Source organism: Phallusia mammillata, chromosome 3 (genome assembly GCF_965637545.1).
Source record: "Phallusia mammillata chromosome 3, kaPhaMamm4.hap1.1, whole genome shotgun sequence".
Lineage (NCBI taxonomy): Eukaryota > Metazoa > Chordata > Ascidiacea > Phlebobranchia > Ascidiidae > Phallusia > Phallusia mammillata.
In genome coordinates this window covers 16740988-16764147 of record NC_137254.1, presented here as the reverse complement: position 1 = coordinate 16764147, position 23160 = coordinate 16740988, and the positions used below count along the sequence as shown (strand labels likewise).

Sequence of the window (23160 nt, the reverse complement as noted above, 5' to 3'; positions counted from 1 at the left end):
TTTATAGTTAAAAGCAAAACTGTATGGTGTGTATGTGTTCACAAACATTAGTATGGTGGAGTACTCTTATGTTGTGCTGACTCCAGTTTTGTGGATCAGAGGCTTCTCTCCTTTTTTGCCTTTTGTTTGGCTCCAGAACGGGGCCAAAAACATTGAATCAACCGGTTTTTTTACTCTTGCTACAAATAGTGATATTTAAGAGTTGCTTACCGGGGTACTGCCAGGTTTGATCCATGTTGAGTGAATTATCTCAACAGTTCTTTCATCAATGAATTCTACGACCACAAACATTTTTAAGGATAGATTTGTTTTTCTGTAAATAAAAAAAGAGTAGATTTCCCCACACAAACAATACAAAAACGTAACATTGTACATTCAATAATTCAGTCCTTATAAGGTATAACAAACCGAAACTTCAATGCTGTGCATGACAGCCATAAAGACTGTTTTTACTTTTAATCTGAACACCATGGATTCCATCGTCGTCAGCCAAGGTGCTGTTGCTGTAAATAATTGTATTATTCCGGTAAGCCTTGTTGCTTGAAGTCTCGCAGTTCGTTGCTAATGTGGTTTGGTAATGTTTATTGAATTTGATGCTGTATTTGCAGAACTTAAAATCTACTGATCGCTTTGAATGTAACTGTAACTTCGGACCTACAATAGTTCGGTAAGAGTCAACTTGACTGATAATTTCTTGTATATTGCCGTGCTCGTCTTGCTGCTGAACCCTCGAGCGCCACCTCTGTCCTTGCTGCCTTAATAAAACAATTCGTTATGTTGGCTCTTGGTACCTTGAAGTTGTTGAGCGCGAGGAAAGGCACGTTGAGAACCGTTCTAGGAATATAAGCGATCGCCCCTACTGTGCTGTTTATGCGCATAGAGTCACGCCCTCTACTAATTAAAAGACAGCGCAACAACGTTTCGAACTTTGGACACTTGTTGATTGCAGTTAAGCATAGAAAACTTCACAAATTGTAAGGCAAATAACTATATAATCTAAACTTTCAGTGAGTCCAACCTTTTTAAGTCAGACGGGTCGATGCAAGTTCAACAACCTGCCATTTCAAGGTTTGCTCACTAAAGAAATAGAAGAACAATACAGAAAAATGTTGCACATAGTTTGGGCAAGTGAAGCAGTTTTTGCAGGGAAATTCTACGTGATACAGTTGGTGTTTGGACTGGAATTTGAAGTACATGGATGGACAAAATGTATCTCCTGTATTTAGTAACCTCGCCACATACGCCCGAAATTGCATGTCGACACCCAATGCATTTGTTGAACGTGTTTTTTCTTTGGTTACTGCCAGTGGCGTAGGCAGCGGAAAATTTTGGAAGGGGGGCAATATTTTGTGACGTTTAACAAGTTAAAGAACATCCAACGAAAACAAAAAAAACGACATAGTTGTGCCCACAAACATGATAGCGAACAATTCACCCAGCAATTTTTTTGAGGCAAATTACACAAAAAAGTTATTATCATTGCTTTAGCTGCACACAACGTTATGATCAAAAGTCCATTCTTCGCCTACTACCAGCCATATTTGACACAATCTGGTTGATCTTCTCCTCGCTGATTCTTTCATGATGACAATGTAGCACACATATATCTGAAAGGCGATCGGAAGTCATCGTTGAGCGCAACCATGTCTTGACCTGCTTCATACACGAAAAAGAACGTTCAGCTTCAACAGTTGTTGCCGGCAACGCCATTATGATCTGGACTAAGTTGCGAACGTTTGGATAGTCGTTTGCGCTCAGAGGAAGTTCATGAAAACATTCGGGCTTAGAGAAGATCTCCACAGAATAACTTCGCTCTCAAGGTTATCGAAACAGTACAAGCGCTCAATCTCATCTAACTTGGTTGGTTTGTTGGGTGGAATGATCGATAGCAAATTAAAAAAATGAGGAATTGTCACTAAATTGTTCGTGAAGCGAACTACTCAGACCTTCGATGTAAGGAATATCACTGCACGATAAAAATACTGCGGTCCAGATTCCGCGTTGACGTTGTCGCGATAAACTTGTTTCTCGGCTGATCTGGGTGTAGTCAGCTGTTGTACGTTTAATACTTCACAAGCTTCTTTGTAAATATCCAACGCAGTGTCCGAGTTTATGCGGTTTTGCGACAGAACGTTCTGAAGAGAAGTGATCAAGTTTTTCACATCTGGCACACATACTCCGACAGCCTGAAGCTTCCGCGCCAACGGTTCAATGAGTGCCGAAAATCGCCCAATCAAACACACGGCGTAAGTAACTCCAGACTTTTCCAGAGCACATTTTAACGAAAATGCTTCTGCTCTTGTATCACCGCTGGAATCACACTCCAAGGCGCCAAGTGATTCGAGTATACGTTTAAAATTACATTTGAAGATTCGAATGCTTTTGTATTTTTCGGACCATCTGGTAGGGCAGAACAACAGGATGTTAAGTCCTAAACATGTGCGTCTTTTAGGACTTTGTCTAAAAAAACGGATAGTCTCTCTAATAATGTCGCAGGTGTTTCTGATGGTTGGAAGTTTACTTTGATCATTTATAGCCAAGTTTAAACAGTGCGCAGCACAGTGAACAAATAATGCACGAGGGTACTTGTCGCGAATTCGCTTATGCACACCACTCACGTGACCTGCCATTGTTAACGCTCCATCATAGCCCTGCCCGACAAGTTTATGTAAATCCAATCCTGTGCTGGTAAGGTGAGACAAAATAGTTGTAGAAATCGATTCTGCTGAAACCGAGTTCATTTCAACAAAACCGATGAAACTCTCATACACCTCTGTAACTTTCGTGTATCTCAAAACAATGCTTAGCTGTTCCTTTCCTGATATATCACAAGACTCGTCGGCTATTACAGAAAAAAAACGATTGGTTGGCATCAGTGACTATGTCTTGAACAATTAGAACTTTTGCTAAACCCAGAATTTCATTTTGTATGGTCGGGCTAGTGTATTTAGCATTACCAGCCATGTGAGTAAAATGCCTTTTTAAAGTTTCGTCCCCGGCGTCGATGCGAAATTTAAGAAGGTTCATAAAGTTTCCGTTGTCTGCCGAATGGCCTCGCAAAGATATGTTATTTGAAGCACAGAACATCACCGTTTTAACGATGGAAGTCATTATGTTTTGATTTTCCATTATTTGTCTGGAATATTCTGAATCCAGGCTCGCAGATACATTTTGGTTAGTTTCCATGCTTCTTAGAAAACTTTTTGCTTCTAAAGTTGCTTGTCGATGGTAACTAGCATCACGATGAGCAACAGCCTTTTCGATGAATTTTTTGAAGTGAGTGCAAGGTTTGTTAACAAAAGCAGCGTTAGTGAGATTGCCATCTTTTAAACGTACTTGCATCAGAACACAAATCTTGCACAAACCGCCCCCATCAGAGCATTGAGTGTAGACCAACCAATCCGAAAACCTATCATCATCGAGCCAAACTTTGAGAAACTTGCGGCGACCTTGCCTAATAGTATCAAGAAGCGGGACGTTTTTTATACCATCAGATGTTAGAAGTCTATACCTCTCATTATCGGCTAACCGCGAATGGTGTTTCATAATAAATCCAAGATCGTCTGTTGCTCTCATTTCCAGAGTAACTCTAACACTGCTAACACTGGGCGTAACAGGTGTTTCCACTAAGGACTGCTGATTTTTATTTTTTGAAGAAAAAAATGCATCCAATCTTATCGCAATAAGCTATATGGTATTTACTATTTATAATATGTTGCTATTTCTCGTATGTTTTGCTATATTACTTCAACAGGACTATCACCAAAGCCAACTAAATACAAGTCACTCTTACACTCATTAATGCCAAAGACAATGTGTAAATGACCATTGTTGTTTGATAATAACCATTGTTTGGCAATTTAGTTAACATTCTCTCGGTTATTCAGTCATAAACAAATAATTAAAAAATCGATATAGCACATTTATTTTTGAAGGGTACAATTTCCAAAAACGCCAATGGTTACTGCCATTAAAACAAAACGTAGAAACCGGATAGGAGTAAAAATGCCTGAAGCCTTAGTTCGCATTCATTCAAAATTACATGAAGATGGTAATTGCTGCTGGACTAGCTTGACTGCAACTAATCCATGTTTAAAATGTTTAATTACGACATATGCACAAAATGTAACTGAGTTTAACAATCTGCTCACTGATTTTTACAATTGATACTTGTATGATTTTTTACGTATAGTGTTATGTGTGTTTCGTTGTCTTGATTATGTTTAAAAGGAACGGTTTGTTGCCAATCAGAGTACACGTGCGTTAATGTAAAGCAGTGTTTCTCAAACTGTGGTACGCGAAAGGTTCGGCGTGTTTTTATGTATTACGTCCACAATTTGCGGTCCTCGACTAAAACCACCGTAAATACACGATGTAAGAAAACTGGGCAACAAGTTCACATTGGTATTGTTGCGTCACAGTACCTACATAACAAAGAAAACCAAGTAACTGGTGAGATTGGCTGACTATTTTAACTAGGCTAGGGCTAATGGTTACCGGTCATCTCCTAATTAATTTGATATCATAGTTATTTTGTAGAGTTGCAGTTTATCGATGCGTGCGAGTTTATATAAGTTACATGAAGAGCTTATGTAGGTTTATTTACAATTTTCAGGCTAATGAACCAGTATAGTAAGCAGGATATATTTCAAACATGTCGAAACGACTTGAAAAATGCTGAAAACACGAAAAGGCAGCGCCTAGACCAGACAGGCCAGTATCACCAAAAGAAGAGCATCATACAAAGTGTCTCTTATGGTAGCACAGAATATGAAAGCTCATACAATAGCAGAGTCCGTTGAGATTTCGAACATACATCGGTTCTTGCAAACAAATCGTAATTAAACAAAACCTGCACCAAGTAAAGTGCTAAAAATATTCACCAAAAGTTACCAGCACATGTTTATTATGGACATTAAATCGTGATTGCAGTTTGCCCAAATTTGAGTGTTAAACATTGAAACATATCACACAATGTGCTATAGTCATGTTCTTGGTCCGAGTTGTCTTGTCTAGCCAATTTGTTTCGACCAGAAGATTTAGGCTAGTGCTGTAATTGTAAAAAAATAATAGTTTTTTTGTCAAAAGGAAGAAAAATAGACTGTTTTATCAGTCATATTGATTATTATCAGTATTTTTGGTCAAGTAAAAGGAGAAAAAGCAACATAATGAAAGTGAGGAAGAACAATATGATTTGCGGTATTTTGTTAATGACCCATCCATGCGCGATGATTCGAAAGAATTCATGCGATTAGTGGAGAGAAAAAAAGAATGTTTATCGCAACGTGGAAAAAAACGAACAAGGCGAGCTGTGAACCGTACAACAACCAAAAAAACAAATGCACCATCGACAAATCAGAGCGATGATGACAGCACCTCCGACACCTTACCTGAACGGGACACATTGTTTTTGTCTATATTCGATTTTTTCGTTTTTTCCGTCTAACGTGGATTTGTTCCCACGTTTTGCTCTGGAGTAGATTTTAGCAATGAAGATGGTGTTTCACAATATGTTACAACACCAATACTTGTATACTATCCATTCCTCAAATAAAAAAGTGACGAATATGTCTACAACGTTCCCCCTTGGTGGGTAAACATGACCAAATTTGCTTTTGGGGCCGATCTCACTAAAGTTTGACGAACAACGAAATTACATTCCGGCCCCGAATGCACGATTTTGACAGTTGTTTACAAAAAGCCTACTGGTATAATATCAATTTCTTAAGTAAAAAAGTGACGAATATGTCTACCCCCGGCCACTACCAGATGAATCTAACTGTTTAAAAAAAATTTAGTTTTGTTAGTTGTTTGGTTTAAAGTGTATGTATAATTATTGTGATGTTTTTGAAACTTTTTGTTTTGAGTTTAAAGCGAGGCGCAGCGAAGAGGAAAACGAACACGTGTTGTAGAGTATCCCAGCAGACATGTTATCTCCGTGCTGCGAAGTCGCCACTTCCTTCTGTGTTGTTGGTGAAGGACAGCAACAGCAGAAACATCGTCCACCCTGGTGCAGTGAGTAATCAGAGTGAATTCTTCTATATGCGGTTTCTCTTCCAGGTGGAAAAATGATGCACGGATGTTGGAATTTATCGGGTGGAACCCATTTTATTGACGTGGACTTAATAGTTCTTTCCCTGGGAACAAACGAAATTGCATCTGGACAATGTCGCTTCAACCACCACATCGATAAAGAAGGAAAGAAGCTTATCGAAGCTTGCAAAACAGCTTACCCACAGTCGAAGGTATTTTATTTTGTTTTAACATAGCATTTATATTTCGGTGTAATAAAAGAATTATTTTTTTGCCGTAGAGTGCCATTTTAGCTATCCTTAAGCAGGTGGGAGACCATATGGAATGCGTTTCCGGTGCCAACGTAATTCTCGAAAAGTTGGCAAGACGATATGGTTGCAGTTTTTTCGACCTTGACATTCCAGACCTCGATGATTGCTGGAATGGGAATTTCCGATTTGGGGCTTTATCAGTACATGAGTTGCCTCGAATATCAAGTCGAGAAGTTGCTGTCCTCTATGCAAAAATTAAAAAGATCAACTGGACGTGGTAAGTCAACACTAGCAGAATCACCAGGTCGTTTAGTACTGCAATCAAGCTAATACTATTTTTTTTAACGATGGAAGGATTCAAATTTGGGTGTGTGTCGGACAACCTTGTGTCACGTTGACCACAACGAGGCGTCCAACTTCGGTGAACAAGATGGCTCCGACGAAGGTAGCGCCTTTGTCGGTAAAGTGACGGATCCGACGATGTTTTTTGACTTGTTTCTTACGGACTTTTTTCTAACACGCGAAACATTATCGTGGATGAAATCACCATTTGTTTTTTCCCGTCACGGAAAAACGCAACTTGAAATAAGTAAAAATACGCAAACTCTTAGAAATTTACATTATTTGGGTACTGTAGTAAAAGGTCCTAGATTAAAAATTGGCGGGGCAAACAAAAACGTTACAGATCGTGTGGCAAAGGCAATTGGCCGATATTTTCAAAAACATGTAATCTCTGAGTTCGATCTGCTAAAGACGTTTTGTAACTAAACTCATTTTGGAAAAAACAATCTCATTGTTATCGCTTGAGTAAACTTTTTGCGTTCGAAAGATAAAACAAACAAACGATACTGATAATTTGTAAAAAAGAGGTTCCAAAACCCGACGAATACTATAAGACGTGCATTACAACTTTGGCAAAGCGACTTACTAGATATCCTAATCACTCTTCAGTACCCAGACAAGCGAAAAAAAACAAGCAACCGAAATGCGTATTTAACATTAAACCCTGTTGATTCGCGGTTAAATTCCGAGGTTTGGGACTTTGAAAGTGCGTCAGGTCCAAAAACATATTGTGTTTGCAAAACTGTATGGTGCGGAGAACAAATGGTAGAATGTGAATCATGTTTGTTGCAATGGTTTCATCCACGGTGTGTATTTCAAAATGTCACCCCCCAAAAATTTAGCAACGAGCAATGGAATAAGCTTCATTTTGTATGTAATAATTCAATTGTAAACGGCGATCCAAAAAACGTGTACCGCCATGCTTCCACTGAGACAGGCACAATCAGTACCAGCAAGCCAGCATCCCCTAAAACAAATTTTTATTTCAACTTATTTCAACTAGTATTTCAAAAACCTGACCGCTGTCCGACTTTTCTGATGAAAGCCACGGACGCCACGTCAACTCACGCGAACGATTGCTTATTTTCTGATAATTTAAGCGATTGTAGTGTTGATCCACAAATTGAGAGCACAATTCAAAACAGTTCGTCAGAGGAGAAATGGATTTCGACAAATGTTTTAAACGATCTTGGTAAAGTTAAAAAACAAACAACTTTTCTGATGCACACAATGTTTACTACATCAACCTGCAAGAAAAAAATCACATTGGTCTGGACGTTTGGGACAGTATTACAAAAAAATACGCACTGCGAATAAATTTGGGAGCAATGCGTACATAGACACTATTTTCAAAAAAGTACGGCAAATATATGATAACTTCTTCCCTAACATTGAATGCCATTATTTACGGCAGGGGCGGGCAACATACGGCCCGCGGGCCGGATCTGGCCCGCGACGGGATTTTGAGCGGCCCGCAGACAGTTTCAGGTCTTACATGATAATGTGGCCCGCGGCCACAGTCTGCCGCAATCCCCCACTACTTGCTTACTGCGACAAATTATAGTTGTAACGGACAGTATACGCTCCCCAATAGCAAAAAAACTTTTCCGCCGTTGTTACCATTGCACCATACGTCCATTGTTACGACACAACTGCCAACCATGGGTGTGGCCTGCTTTCACGGTTTCCTTTGTGTCCACACGTGTAGCCGAGTTAGTGTTTCAGCAGTATTTAAGTCTATGGACTGTGGTGTATGCATTACATTTGCTGTGGTGAATAATTTTATGTTATATCAGTTAGATTGTTTGGACTGTATTGTATTTGTGATGTTCGTGAATGTATTTGGTTTAGGTGGTCAAAATCCGTTTCAAATCACTGGATAAATACGCGATTAATGTATCGATTCAGGAATCCGGCCCGCCAAGTACTTCATTTTCCCATATCAGGCCCGCCGACTGGAGAAGTTGCCCGCCCCTGATTTACGGGATCCCAAAATGTCAATACTATTAAGCCAAATTCCGATAGCTACCTCGAAGGAGCAATCAAACTGTATTGTGCCCACGGGAGATGCTGCAACTGTGAAATAAAAATATGTATGGATTTGATTTCGTTCGTGGATCGAGTTGAAGGCCAAGTAACGGTAAGAGGTATGCGAAACCACCAAAAAGGTTGCAAACGGAGACGACTGGCTTCACACCTTGTTCTAATAAATTATGTAGGACACAAATTGCCACATGACCGTCATTGTGTGGTGCCATTCTGACTGGAGCCCGAAGGACATGAAACCCCACACGTGCTCTTGAAAAAAGTAGGATGCATTTTAATTTTGGGGTATGTTGACAAATACTTAGGCAACTGGGTTGGGACGAGAAATAAAGTTTATGTTAAAATACTTGCAATCATATTTATGGAGTAATTGGATAAGTATGATATAAACAATTAGGCAATTGTAATCGTATATTTTTTTGTCTTGTTTGCACTTCCATATGGACGCATGAGATTTTCTTGCATTACAAATGCAGAATCTCCAACAGGTAGTGCCTTCGGCTGTGGCAAGTTAAGTTGACCATTCATAAAAGCTTCCAAAAATCAGATTTCCGAAAAAAACACGACCAAAACTACCAACATCTAACATGATGAATTTGTAATGGGCAACTGCTAGTAGCACAATTCTTAATTTTTTTTTGTCATAAAAAAAAAACTGTGAACAGCACAATGTTTTCCTATTTTTATATTTTTGTGTTTAATAGTTTCTATATCTTGACTTACGACCATTCGAGCCAACATAATTAGGAAATTTTCAAATACTTTTAAAATCACCTGCTACTTTAATCCAAGTTGTCTGGTCACTAAATGGTAAAGTGTTTGTTGTAAAAAAAACATCCCATATTGCGGCACATGTCTCAACAATAGTCTTCTGTGGTATGCATGTGTATAAAGTCGATGCATTCTACTGATTACGAACCATGATTTTTACAGCGCATACAGTCACGGTCAGTTGAGTAATTTAAATCATGAACCGATCAAAGTTTGGTACGTTGGTTAGCCGTAACCATTAAATTACCATTAGCTGTTTTGTGCGTAATGCAAACAAATAAAATAAAAACAAATTGAGAAATTACGGCCCAAACTAACAAAACTGCAAAATGCCAAAACTAACAACTTTAAGGCAAACGCGGCAAATATACTTGTTTTTATCAGAGGAATTGATTTCGCAATTTTCATGCACCCAGCATCCACAGGAAGAACACTCATTCCACTTAATTTGACTGCTTCCATTTAGCCGTCATCTTCTTGGAAACAAATAGATCAAATATTCGTAGCTGAACCCCTCTATCTTTTTTTTGTTGGCAATCAAATACTGCGTTTACATGTCAAAATTTTGGGCCTAGTACTAGGCCTAACTTTCCAAATATGGTCATCGAACCATGACTCAGCAAAATTACAAGGACCAAACCGACGATTTTTTGGGCCTACAAAACCCGGTGGACTAAAGCGTTTAGGCCTAGCCAAAAAAAGTGTCTGTTTTGTTTCATTCACCTTCTTGATTCTTTTCTGTGAAAATTTAATAAGCGAATCTTGATTATTTTTAAATTTTGCTAACTAATTAAAGTGTGCACATACAAAATGAGGTTTGGAGGCGATTGTCGTCTGTGGATTGTGGAAGTTGCCAATTTTAAACTGCTTTCAAGTTTTATGCTAGCCGGAGCAGATATGTGATCTACTTGTCGCAAGTAGTATCAGTTATAGTTAGGTGGTTATTTTATTCCTACTAGTGCTGTGAGCTTACAATTGTGTTTTCTCACGTATTACTTTTGTAAGCAAGGTGGTGAAATAAGAGTCACAATCATCTAGTTTTGTCTAAACAAGCTGTTTGAACATGAGAAAGAATATTATAATAATATACAAATGTATTTTGTTGTATATGCTCTTGTGTGCAATGCTCTTAAAATCAAGGCAGAGAAGAAGAAAAGAGCAAATCATGATTACACACGTCTTACGGTTTCAACAACCAGCAAGAAGGTTTTGGATGCGTGACAGGTAATAGGCAGAACCTAAAGTTGTCACAAAAAATAATTTTATTCTTTTCACAATGTGGTAAATTATAGGTCAACCAACTGGTGGTCGAAGGTTTTCAAATCATTTTCAGATAGTGAATGGATTGAAAACTTTAGAATCAGAGAACCCACCTTTAACCGTTTAGTTAACATGTTAAGGGATGACATGAAGCCAGGTAAAGTTTATATTTTAGTGTATGTAATGATTGTGTTTTTTTATATGTCATCTTACTTGTTTTTATCAACCAGATGAAAAATGGGTTAGGCAACCTATTTCATTGGAAATGAGAGTAGCCATAGCTCTATACAAGTTAGCATCATCATGTGAATACAGGGTTGTAGGTAATACTTTTGGTGTTCACAAGTCTACTGTCCATCGTTATGTACTGAGGTGGGTAATGTCTGTGATGGTGTTTTTGTACAAACCTGTTGTGTAGTTTTTGCAGGGCTTTGGTCAAAAGGCGACATGAATTTATTTTCTTACCGGATGATGCAGAGGCACAACAAATGGCAAATCAAAATTTTCAAAAATGTGGTTTTCCCCAAGTATTTGGTGCCATTGATGGATGTCACATTGCTATTCTAGCCCCTAAAGAAGGCCTAAGAGATTATATAAACAGAAAACGATTTCCATCAATGGTGTTACAAGCTGTTGTTGATAACCAATACAGGTATGTTGCAAACCAAATGTATACTGTAACAAATACAATTGGAGTATAATTGTCTCTTTTTAGATTTCGAGATGTTTCAATTAAGTGCCCAGGGTGTGAACATGATGCTGCAGTTTTAAAAAAGTCAAACCTGTACAAAAATTCAGCCCAACTACCTAAGGTAAAATTGATGTGAATTTAAAAAATATAGTTCTCACATTTGCATAGTGTTATAATAGCTTTATGCTAAAAAAATTGCACAGTATTTTATGTGGCTTTTTATTAGGGTGTTCTTCAAATTAATGACAAAAATGTGCCACTGATGATTGTTGGGGATGCTGCATATCCTCTGCTCCCATGGCTGATGAGGCCATATTCAGGTGCTTCACTTTCTGACAAGCAAGAGCTGTTTAATTTTCACCACAGCAGTGTGCGCATTGTTGTTGAAAATGCCTTTGGAAGACTTAAAGCACGCTGGAGAATCTTAAAGCGCCAACTAGATATTAAAACTAAAGATGTACCATTAATTGTGGGAACTTGTTGTATTTTGCACAACTTATGCGAAGAAACTCAAAGTCCTGTACCCAGAGATAGTAGTGCTTATGTATATCCTGTACCCAGCACAGTGCATTCCGAAACACCAATTGATAATTCAATCCGACAAACTATTGCTGATTTCATCTTTCAACAACATGAAGTTAATGGTTAAGAGGTTTTGGCTTATTTTATCCTACTAATAAACTGCTGACAAAACTGTTTTGTGGTTTTGGCTAATAAAATAGAAAAACGCATCTCATGAGCACATGTTTATTATGTATACATATGTTTCTGTTGCTAAAACATAAACTGTCAAATAATAATTTGGTGGTAAACCAACATCTATGGATTAGGGTTGCCACGGGCAGCAAAACTTTGTGTCATGCTGGTAAGTGCACCAAGCAAAGTATTCCACATTTGTGCATCCCGTTCTTGTCCCTCCTTAATAAGCCGCACCATTTCTCTCCCTATTTCAATATTTTGTGCAGCAAGAGACTGTCTGCCTTGTGCACGACTGGAGGTACCTTTAAAAATATTGGTATTAGAAACAAAAATAGTAATAAATGAAAGAAATATATACCTGAAATAGTGCCTGGTGATGGTGTTTGTATCACTTGTTCCTCATCCATTAATTGTGTTGCTGAGCTAGAAAGTAAATTCTCCGACTCTGATGTATCCTCTGATTGAGCTGTTGAACTGGTATTCTCTGCCACATGATATATAACATTCAAACCTTATTTATACTTTCACCAATACTTTGCTTTCACCTGCTTCCTGCAGTAAAGCTGATATATTCATGTCTTCTGATAAATGGTCTGTGCAGAAACATGGAAGTATGATGTAATTGTACCAAATTTTTACACTACTATACATTATACCAGTTGGAGTTTGGGTACAATCAGTCATATCAAGTTCTTCCAAGGTTTGAGGTAGTGGTTCCTTATCGGATGATTCAAATCCATATGACTGACTGGATGACTAAAAAATGTCAAACAAAACACACATGTATGGGGCATTTAAAACTTGATAGCTATCATATATACATGCACCTACCAATGAACGAGGACGCATGGCAAACAACTCATCCATTGCATCAAAAAACGGCCAGTGTAATGCTTTTGAAGAATGGCCTGATGTCCCCAAGTCTGCTTTAACTTTATGATATTCTGATTTTAACATTTTCCATTTGCGCCGAATTTGTTCTCTAAAATGGCATTAAGGACATAAACAATATATGTAAACATTTATAGCAGTAGGTAAGTTTCTTTGTCATACATATTAAAGTTGTGACCTCTTTGCATCATTGCCTCTCCTGCCTTTTCCATCACTGTTTTGTTTCTTATCGAGGTCTTGTCTGATTTGTCTACCAACTTCATATCTTTAGCAATGTTTATTAAATCAAAAACTTGATTTTTTGACCACCTAATTTTGCCTGACTTACTCATTTTTGCACTAAAATGTAGCTATAACATGACACATATGTTAAACCATAAAAAAAAAACTTGCCTTAACATTTCACGTCTTGTACAAAAAACTATTACCTGATCGACAGGTTCAAATGGTGAACTTTAAAAGCTAAATTTTCCGAAAACCTACAACAATGCTCATATGGATAATTAACTGCCACGAACGCCTGTGATCGTGGTGCTCTGATACTTGCATGCAGACCCCAGACTTTAAAACCAATAAACCGTGTCGCGGGAAACTCGCCAATCCGGTCACGCACCATTGCGCACATGACATGTAAACGCAACGGCTTTTTGGCCCATAAAGTAGGCTAGGCCCAAGTTTAGTCCTAGTAATTAGGCCTAGTCTATTCACGGACATGTAAACGTGGTAAAAGACTGTTTTTGTGGGGGGGGGGGGAGTTCGTTTTGTTTTGCATGTTGATTTAAACCTAATTTGAGGCTGAAAGTGCTGGTTAGGTGCAATCTTTTTCTGTCGGCGATACCAGGATGTGGGTCTAGTAAGGTAAGGAAATAGATGACATTGGCTGACTGGTAAATTTTTTTATTTTTTTCCTCTTGTTACTCGCAAACTAGAAATTAAATATGCTCCATTTGCTTGGTAATTTTTAGTTTTGACAACGACGGTTTCTTAGCGGATATAGTTTTGACAAGGATTTGTTTAAATTTACTATTGTCGCTGGGATGAGGAGAATGTCGCGACGCTCTGGTGGAGTGGGCGCTCGGTAGAACAGCAAAGACGTCGTTGGACGAAACTGCTGAGCGCCTATGTTCGACCTGTGCTCTGTTAACACCATGGGTGCGATGCATATAAACAGCATGTATGTGTTTACATGCAACAGTGTGAATTAGGAAGTCAGGACAAGTACAATTGTACATGTGGACGCATATGTTGCAGATGGAACATTTTACCTTGTAACCATGGTCACATTTGTTAGTTACTGTTTCCACAAAATGAATACTAGTCATGGTTCCAGCTAGTTTGTGACGGTTTCGGTTCTCTGAGCTATTCCCACTTTAATAAACATTTCCAAACATTTGTGACGAGCAAATTTAAAGACAGTTGCCAGAAGATTGTCCACGCTTCTATTTTGCTTCATATTTAAAATAAACTGTTTTTAGTACTTTTTAAAAATACTCTACATACATTGTGTTGTGGAACAGGTAGCCCATAAACGGTACTTTTCCTGAATGGTGTAGTTTACTCAACATAATCCGGTGCTTATGAAGAAAACAAATATGGCACATGAAGTAATTTGCGAAATTCTGGTTCTTTTTTTCGTATTGCATCATTTTTAAATAGGCGTAAATTGATAACTGAGTGTCAACATCTGGAGTAAGCTTGAGAATATTTTTGCCAGCATTTGTCAACATGCCAGTTGCAGTACGAGGGATTTAATGGTAAAGAAAAAACGTAAGTCCAGGCATTGTAAAAACTGTTAGCTAAATGTCTCATAAAAACTGAATACTGTACGTCACCGCATCTTTTTCTTCGAGCTTCCAAAAAAAACAAGAATTTCCGCGTCTTCACGATTTGAAATGATTCATAGAACCGGAATGGCTTCCCCAAAATCGTCGATGACCATCAAAGTGGTAAGAAGGTCAAACAGGAATTTGTACTTAGTTGTTCCATGTGCCGAGTCAATGCAAATAACGTTGTTTCCGAACTTTGTAGCATGTGTTACTAAAATTTTTGTTTGTAAGCCTAAAATAAAGTCTTATACAACCCTGTGATTTATATGCGATGGTGGGATCGTAAGTGCTCGATTTCAATTCTATCACCAAAACGTCAACACTGTTGGTGTCGTCAAAGTGCTTCTCTACATTTTTTGTGTTAGAACAACTTTGTATGTTGCAAATAGCTCTTTGTGTAAGCGACTTATCTCCACAAAACTGTCTCGAATTTTGCAGGTTGTACCCCGGATGACATCTCCTCGTAAATAAGATTTTTCATGTTTTCAGAAAGAGGCCAAAGGTACCCCCAGTGTGATAAAGGCAATATTCAACATATATTATACTATGTGCTTGCAGTTTATCATGAAGGCTGTGCATCTTAAAAAATTGCCTGAGCGGTTACAATCATAATAAATCGTTCAAAATGCTGTGATCTTTTTGTTGACCTGGCAGTAATAAATTTTGTGCTGTGGTCATTTTCCAAGCATTCTTTTCGCTGGTAGAAATCCGCCTCAGTTACGAACTGATGTGTTTCGATTTTTACTTGTCTCCCGTGTGCATCATTGTAATGTTGAATTAAACTTTCGTTAGAAAAACATACATGGGTACGTCTTTGTTTTGCACTTGTTGGGTATTTGTCAAACAACCTGTGGAACTTACATTTCTATCAACTTGACGCTGTTCTAATTTCTAAACAGAGTGGTGTCATTAGTACCGTTACAACATTCTATTCTTTAAATATTGCATAAAGATACCAATTGGCCTTACTTTAAAAAAAAACTTATTTTTTAATGGCCATCTGCAAACAATATAGTGCATAATGTGTCATGAACGCACACACGTTTAAGCGGTTACCTGTATTGACTGCCACGTTTAAGACGCGGTACACGGTTATATACGAAACGTGACGTCATAACTCAGGGACGACATCTAGCGGTAAATACATACATCACAACTTCCCTACGTTTAAATTGAACTTAACTGACGTCTCGAAGGGTAAGAATTCACAATAACATTCAATGGACGTAAATGAACACGATTACGCCGATATAATACACCATCACTAGTGTTTACAAGATAAGAGCGATGAGATAACTGTTTTTCTATCGTTCCCTGTTGATCCCATAGTTTGTTTTGGGTATTGTAAAGTTTTACAGGAGTGTTCACTTGTAATTGCAGCATGTTTCTTGTTCCCCTGTCATAATACTTCTTTTGTTGTTTTCTTTCTTTTCCAAACGGACGGCAAGTTGAACTTTTTAACTTTTCGATATCCAGGGGCATCGTGTGTCTGATTTGCCGACCCATGAGAAGCTGTGCAGGCGATTTTCCGCAAAGGAGAGGAGCACTCCTAAATATTAACAAACTTTTGTTAAAATCCTGTACACTGGCGTGAGCTTTTTTAAGTAGTTGCTTCGTTTATGCAATAACAAACGCAAAGAATATGTTTTAGTAGACAAGTCGGAAATGAAACGACCTAGGTACGTGACCATTCCCAAAAATTTCAGCAAGTCACCCTTAGACTGAGGACGCTTTAGTTGCTCTATTGCATGAACTTTATTTGGATCAGGTTGAACACCTGAAGCACTAACAACTTCACCAAGAAAAGTAATCTTGTCTACACCGAACACACATTTTTCCTTATTGAGTTTCAGATTATTGCGTTGCAAAACCGTTAACACATTTTTAAGCCTCATGTCATGTTCCTGCTTAGTTGAACCCCAAACCACAATATCGTCCATAGACGTTACAACGCCGTTCATGTGTTCAAACATCATGTACACCAACTTGTGAAACACTTCTGGCGCAGAACAAATGCCGAACGGCATGCGCAAAAATCTATACCGTCCAAACGGAGTGTTAAACGTACAAAGCTTAGAACTATCTTCATCCAACTTTACTTGCCAAAACCCAGACAAAGCGTCGAGTTTAGAAAATACTTTAGCATTTGAAAATTGACTAATAATTTCTTCTCTAGTCGGAAGACAGAAATGCTCACGCAAAATTGCTTTGTTTAAATCTCGCGGATCTAAGCAAACTCTTAGTTTTCCGTTTTTTTTTCTACTATGACAAGAGAGTTCACCCACTTAGTTGGTTCTTCTATTCTTTTGATTACTTGCATGCTTTCCATTCTTTGTAGCTCCTGTTGTAGTTTGTTTTTAAGTGCAAATGGAATTTTTCTGCTGGGACGGACTACGGGACAAACTCTGCTATCGGTCTTTATTCGGTGACAACCTGGAACACAACCCAACCCTTGAAATAAATCTGAAAAGCTGGACAGAAAATTTTGTTCGTCACTGACAATCGGTTCCAGTCTATTTATTAGGCCAAGAGTTACTGCTCCATTTAATCCTATAATAGGCAATGCATTAATCTCCACAACAACAAATGGTAGAGTAAATGATTGCTCTCTGTATTGAAGTGTTAAACTAATTGTCCCACAAACTGGAATATGGTGGCCAGTATATGAGATCAATCGAATATTAGTAGAAGAAACATATGGACGTTCCTGAAGTTTTTGAAAATCATTCCGTGACAAAATATTAACTTGGGCTCCCGTATCTATCTTAAAACGAAGTGTACATGAAAGCACAAAAATGTCAACAAGCCAATCTTTTGGTGAACTAGTAGTACTTACAGATTGCATGTTGTACGTCTGAATTGTATCCGCGCGTTGCGCTTGCGGGTGATTAGCTGCACTGCAACATCGAGCGAAGTGGTTTCTTCCACCACACTTCAAGCATCGCCTTCCCCAGGCAGGACACGCTCTGACGTCATGTCGCAAGGCACAGAATCTGCAGTTTTTTTAAATCGGTTATAAAAACATCTATTCTTTCACCATCATTTTGATTTCTAGAAAAAAACCTGTATCGCTCGCTGGTGATATTCTTCCTCGGACAACAGTAGCTTTCGAAGGCATTGACCACAGTTTCAAAGTGCATTTCTTGTCCTTCTTCAAATTTAAATGTTGAGTGGATGGTTTGACCTTGCTCTCCCAACACGTGGAGCAACATAGATGTTTTAACTTTTGCAGCCTTTCCGTCATAACCAACAGCTGTCAAATAAAGCCTAAATCCCCTAATAAACTTAACCCAGTTTTGTGACACATTGCCACTCCATTGCATAGCTTCCGGCAGTGAGAACGAACCTTCCATTTTATTTGAAAAACCACTTCTGACACCATGTCATGAACGCACACACGTTTAAGCGGTTACCTGTATTGACTGCCACGTTTAAGACGCGGTACATGGTTATATACGAAACGTGACGTCATAACTCAGGGACGACATCTAGCGGTAAATACATACATCACATAATGTAGTTAGAAAGATAACAGTTTTGCCATCTTGCAGCTTACCTGGAACTTTTTGGTATCATGTTCTGCCTACAAACATATAAACTTATGTGTAAATATACTTTCTCATGAATTTTGTTTTTAAAAAAATCACTTACTTTTACAGTTCAACAAATTTTTTGAAGGGAAGAAACCTGCAAATTAACTTCTGTATTAATCAACTAATTTATTTATGTAAAAAAAACTATCAAACACACACAAAACAAGTTTTTTTAACTGTAGGATCTCACCGCCTTTTTCTCGCACTTTCTCGAAACTGCAACAAACACAATGAAGTAATTAGATACTGAACCTTTTTTAAACTATTTCTTACTTTTCTCCCACCCTCCCCTTCCCTTTCTTGAACGTTTGAGACTCTGCCAGGTCCTAACTAGCAAACCAAGCCTGTACTGGGCTATTTTTGATGTTATTACTGTTGTTACAATGCCTTTATCTGCACTGTATGCACGTTTTAAGCAATATAATAGGCCTAACACAGGATAAAAAAATCCTTTTGCATTATTTTTTCCGGTTTTGTAGCAATTTACAGCAGCCAAGGGACGGTTTTAAAGCAAGTAACGACGTTTTTAAGCTAGTAGCGTGATACATTAAACTAATGAATATTTATAATGCAAGTGCCAGAGTTACGATTGACATCGAATTACATTTTTTGCAAAAAAACGAACGCCCATTATGCACAAAGGCCATGGGTTTAGAAATGAAAGTGTGTATAATTAACTCGATTATATGATCTTGGGGTTTTTCAGTAAACCTTTGGATTACGTAAAATTCTCAGTGGCAGCCCTGCTTCAGCGACGGATTTGCCAATATCGTCGGATTTCTCTCGTACATCCAAGTTGGACGTTTCGCTATTGATCGACGTTGCATGATGCTGTCCGACTGGGACCCAAATTTGAATCCTGCTGTCGTAAAAAAATATTTTTAGCTTTATTGTAGTGTACTAAGCGACCTGGCGATCTAAACGACAATAATCTGCGAGTGTGGACTTTTGCATCTAGGACAGCGGTTCTCAACCAGTGGGCCATGGAAGCATTTTGATTGGGCCACAGACCAATTAAATAGAAAGCTTTTTTTAAGAATTTTCATTTGTGTCACTACACTCAATTTTACAAGAATAATGGAAAATTAATTATTCTATTATTTATTTTTTGTTCTATTACAGTATAAAGTTACTTTAAGTTTCTGCAACCCCATATGTTTATGATGTAATCACTACTTTGTGATTACAATAGCAGCATATCAATTGTCCAATTATTCAGTCATAACTGAAAGTGCTGTTTTATGATTTTTTGCATTAACTTATTTTGAACTTATTATCAGTTTGAAATATGTCCTGCAGTTTTTTTGTTCTGAACCTACTTTATAGTTCTTTCTTTCTTTCATAAAAATATACTGGGCCACAGAATTTTTGTGCAATGAAAGTGGGCCACGAAAGAAAAAAGGTTGAGAACCACTGATCTAGGACAACAACTTCTCAACTTCATACCCGAGGCGTCTTGATAAATCAACAAAACTGAAAGATCACTTTCTTTGTAAACATAAAACATATTTGTAACAGTATTATTAAAACAGTAACTGCAGGGTACTTTATTATGAGTTTTTTTAGAAAGTGTATCAAACATTACAGACCCAAAAAACACTGCTTCATAGACATAAGGAAACAATATGACAAAAACAAATATAAGGTACTATTACAAATCACAGGTTACAGAAACATGAAGAAATGGAATGATATACAAACGTATAATATTTACAGTGACAGTTTAACCAATACTTAGGCATCAAAATGGCTCTTTTTGTAATCGTTAAGCTTGTGGTACCTACTAAAAAACATGGCACTGCACATATTGGGACATCACACCGCAAGCATTTGTTGTTCGTCTTTGCCCTCCTGACGGACACCTTGCGATGACCTGACCTACAAACAACATAGTTTGAACAAGAAGAACCCTCCACCTTTCCGAGTTCATCAAAATATTCCATAGGAATCAGCCTGTCCAAACTCTCCCCAGACTGCCTTCCTGAACGTTTCGCGCTTAGGGTGTAGGTTGGAAGCTGCAGTTAATTACGTTAGCTATAATAATTGCAATGTTCCAAATGTTGTCAAATAGTCGCATATACCATTTCCGCGATCGATATGGAAATATGTAGAAGTTTGCAGCCTTTGGTCAATTTTGTCGACTCCACCCATGTACTTGTTGTATTCAACTCATCCCTCTCATCTAATTTTTTTTTCTGACACTTCAGATCGACGTACATTGGACAAAAGCAGTTAGCCGTCTTGTGTCTTGCCACGCACAAACCAGTACATCATCACTCTCCTTAGGGTTCCTTTATTTCCCGGGATTCTCGACAAAAAAATTAAAAATTAATTTCGGGCATTTCACCCCATTGCGGCGACTAAACTTGGCGCATAATTTCTCAAAACAATTATCGTGGCTTATATTTGCCCAGTAACACCACAAACTTTCAAAAAACGTTTGGTAATTAAAAAAAAAATTACCGTTGTGTTGCTCAGTTTAGGTGCGTATAAATGGCTGAACATCGCGTTTTATTTTAACGTTATCGGCCGTAGGCTACTTCTAAACTTTCTAAAACTAGTTTAATCATAAACATTACTGCCAAGGTACTGGTGTATATAGAATACATCGTTTAGAACAGCGGTTCCCAAACTTTTTTAAAAATTTTGCCTGACGGACCCTTCGCAGTTATTTTGATATTTCGCGGCCCAATAAAAATCAAAGAATGCTATAAGAAAACACGCAAAAACCACACAAATGAAAGAAAAAGCAAAAACCATTAAATACTATGAGCGTTTAACCATTAAACTTTAATGGGATGGGTGCACTTGTTTTGCTGCAATTAACTCATCAATGTTTGGTTTGGTTTTGGATAGCGCAACTCTCATGTCGTGTACAACATCCAGTCGATGTCGGTATTTGTTTTTTATATTGAGTAGAGTGGAAAAGGCTGCCTCACACTCATAGGTGGTTACAAAAGGAACGAGGACTTTTAGAGCCATCTTGGAAAGATTTGGATAAGACTGTCCCATTTCTATCCAAAAGTCACTGCAGCTCATATCTCGGTGAAGAAGTTTTGCGCCACCATCGTTGATCATATCAATAAACTCTTCTTGAATTTCATTCGATTCTGAAGGTAAATCGTTCAACTTGAGTGTAAATGGGGGTGTTAATGAAAAGATGCAATTTGTCAAATTCCTGTAAATTTGGAAAATAATGTAATATTTCTTCACTGAGAATGAACATGTGTTGTTTCATCACTTCAATAATATCATCATTTGCTTCAAGTTCGTTGTCATCTAAAAATTGATCAAGCTCTGGAAAGGGGGCAAAGTTTTTCTTTTCCAATTTGGAACGCCACATCACTATTTTCGTATTAAAAGCTGTCAACTTTTCATGGGAGTGAAGAGCGTTTATTTCTTTTCCTTGCAGAGCAAGGTTTACGAAGTTGACAGATTCAAAAATGTCAACAGAAAAGGCAAGAAGCATCAAAAAACTATTGTCAGTAAAGGTACTGTGTAGTTCGGGTTTCCGGTCCCTCAGAAACTCCTGTATTTCTTTCTTAAAAGGAAGACTCTTTTCAGAACTTTTCCCTTTGACAGCCATCTGACATGTGTATCAAGCAAAAGATTTTGAAATGCAGAATCACTTTCTTTGCACAATTCTTGAAAAAGACGGGAATTAAATGCATTTGCTTTTATAAAATTCACTGCTTTAATTACAGTGGTAAGAACGCATGACAACTTATCGGGCATCGTTTTCACCATTAGTGCTTGACGGTGGAGAATGCAGTGCGTTCCAATTGCATTTGGGGACTTTTCTTTGACCAGAGTCTGGAAACCAGAGCGACATCCCAGCATTGCTGGAGCACCATCAGTGCAAACACCAATTACGTGCTCCCATCGTAGATCATAGAGCCGAAAAAATCTGTCAACTTTGTTGAATATATCTTTTGCCTTTGTAGTTGTGTCCAGAGGTTCGCAGAACAAGAATTCGTCTTCCAATTGTTTTTCATGTACGTAACGCACATATACGCAAAGTTGAGCTAGATTAGCAACGTCTGTTGTTTCGTCAAGTTGGATTGAAAAAAATTTAAACTTTGAATTGTACATCTTTGATACGACTTGTAACAGAATGTTATTTGACATGTCAGCTATTCGCCTCATAACACTATTGTTTGATAGGGACACTTGTTTCAGTTTTTCAAGTTCAGAATTTCCCAGAAGGTTTGACATTATAATTTTGCAGCAGGGTAAAATTAACTGTTCTCCGATAGTGTGTGGCTTTTTTGCAATGGCTATTTCTCTTGAAACCTCATAAGAAGCTTTCAAACCAGCTACATTTTCCTTGAAAAACATTCCTGTGCCATCCAACCTGAAATTTTTTAAAGTTTGACCTTGACGTTGGAAGAAATCTACACCTTTATGTTGCAGACTAGAATGGTTCGTTTCCAAGTGCCTCTTCAACTTGCATGGCTTTAGTGAAGAGCTTTCCAAAACATTATGGCACAAAACGCACTGTGGTTTTTCTTCTCCACCAGAGTTTATCACGATAAACCCAAATTGGATAAATGAATCATCATATTTGAATTTCTTATTAGGAGGCATTTATAATAATAATCTTACAATGCCAATAATATAATTTACTGAAAAACATTAATAAAAAATGATAAATAGGACTAAATTCAATAGCTGAAAATATGCAGGAGCTAATTTTTGCAAAGGAGCCAAGCTCTGCTTTTTACAAGAAGTATGAATGGTTCCGACGACAAAGATTA

General features: G+C 37.9%; 3 protein-coding genes and 1 long non-coding RNA gene across 5 annotated transcripts; all 4 read right to left on the bottom strand.

Annotated features, from left to right (window-relative positions):
* Nucleotides 1–3848: 3848 nt before the first annotated feature.
* LOC145220327 (uncharacterized) lies at nt 3849–7694 on the bottom strand. Its single transcript, XR_013858106.1, has 2 exons — nt 5391–7694; nt 3849–5050 (listed from the first exon to the last, which is right to left on the bottom strand). It is a non-coding gene; the product is annotated as an uncharacterized LOC145220327 (long non-coding RNA).
* A 4519-nt stretch (nt 7695–12213) lies between these two features.
* Nucleotides 12214–13086, bottom strand: LOC145219717 (uncharacterized). Its single transcript, XM_080087040.1, has 4 exons — nt 12750–13086; nt 12639–12686; nt 12452–12577; nt 12214–12395 (listed from the first exon to the last, which is right to left on the bottom strand). The coding sequence occupies exons 1-4, from the start codon at nt 12775–12777 to the stop codon at nt 12214–12216; spliced, it is 384 nt and encodes a 127-aa protein (XP_079943166.1). The 5' UTR covers nt 12778–13086.
* A 3754-nt stretch (nt 13087–16840) lies between these two features.
* Nucleotides 16841–18250, bottom strand: LOC145220067 (uncharacterized). Of its 2 annotated transcripts, XM_080087365.1 has the most exons (3): nt 17874–18250; nt 17647–17803; nt 16841–17243 (listed from the first exon to the last, which is right to left on the bottom strand). In XM_080087365.1, the coding sequence occupies exons 1-3, from the start codon at nt 18161–18163 to the stop codon at nt 17229–17231; spliced, it is 462 nt and encodes a 153-aa protein (XP_079943491.1). In that variant the 5' UTR covers nt 18164–18250; the 3' UTR covers nt 16841–17228. The 2 variants fall into 2 exon arrangements, with proteins under 2 accessions (XP_079943491.1, XP_079943490.1); XM_080087364.1 differs by having other exon boundaries at nt 16841–17803.
* Nucleotides 18251–21193: 2943 nt separating this feature from the next.
* On the bottom strand, nt 21194–22990 carry LOC145219716 (zinc finger BED domain-containing protein 5-like). Its single transcript, XM_080087039.1, has 3 exons — nt 22106–22990; nt 21617–21989; nt 21194–21513 (listed from the first exon to the last, which is right to left on the bottom strand). The coding sequence occupies exons 1-3, from the start codon at nt 22988–22990 to the stop codon at nt 21194–21196; spliced, it is 1578 nt and encodes a 525-aa protein (XP_079943165.1).
* Nucleotides 22991–23160: the final 170 nt, after the last annotated feature.

Bases quoted from the DNA above. Each gene is read 5' to 3' on its own strand.
- LOC145219717 (XM_080087040.1), bottom strand. From the start codon at position 12,777: ATGACTGATTGTACCCAAACTCCAACTG. The intron at 12,687-12,749 runs GTATAATGTATA...GTTTCTGCACAG, and splicing joins TTGTACCCAAACTCCAACTG to ACCATTTATCAGAAGACATG. The intron at 12,396-12,451 runs GTATATATTTCT...ATATTTTTAAAG, and splicing joins ATCACCAGGCACTATTTCAG to GTACCTCCAGTCGTGCACAA.
- LOC145220067 (XM_080087364.1), bottom strand. From the start codon at position 18,163: ATGGAAGGTTCGTTCTCACTGCCGGAAGCTATGCAATGGAGTGGCAAT. The intron at 17,804-17,873 runs GTTTTTTTCTAG...AAAAAACTGCAG, and splicing joins ATCACCAGCGAGCGATACAG to ATTCTGTGCCTTGCGACATG.
- LOC145219716 (XM_080087039.1), bottom strand. From the start codon at position 22,990: ATGCCTCCTAATAAGAAATTCAAATATGATGATTCATTTATCCAATTT. The intron at 21,990-22,105 runs GTAATTAAAGCA...TACACATGTCAG, and splicing joins TGTCATGCGTTCTTACCACT to ATGGCTGTCAAAGGGAAAAG. The intron at 21,514-21,616 runs GTGAAGAAATAT...ATTTACCTTCAG, and splicing joins ACAACACATGTTCATTCTCA to AATCGAATGAAATTCAAGAA.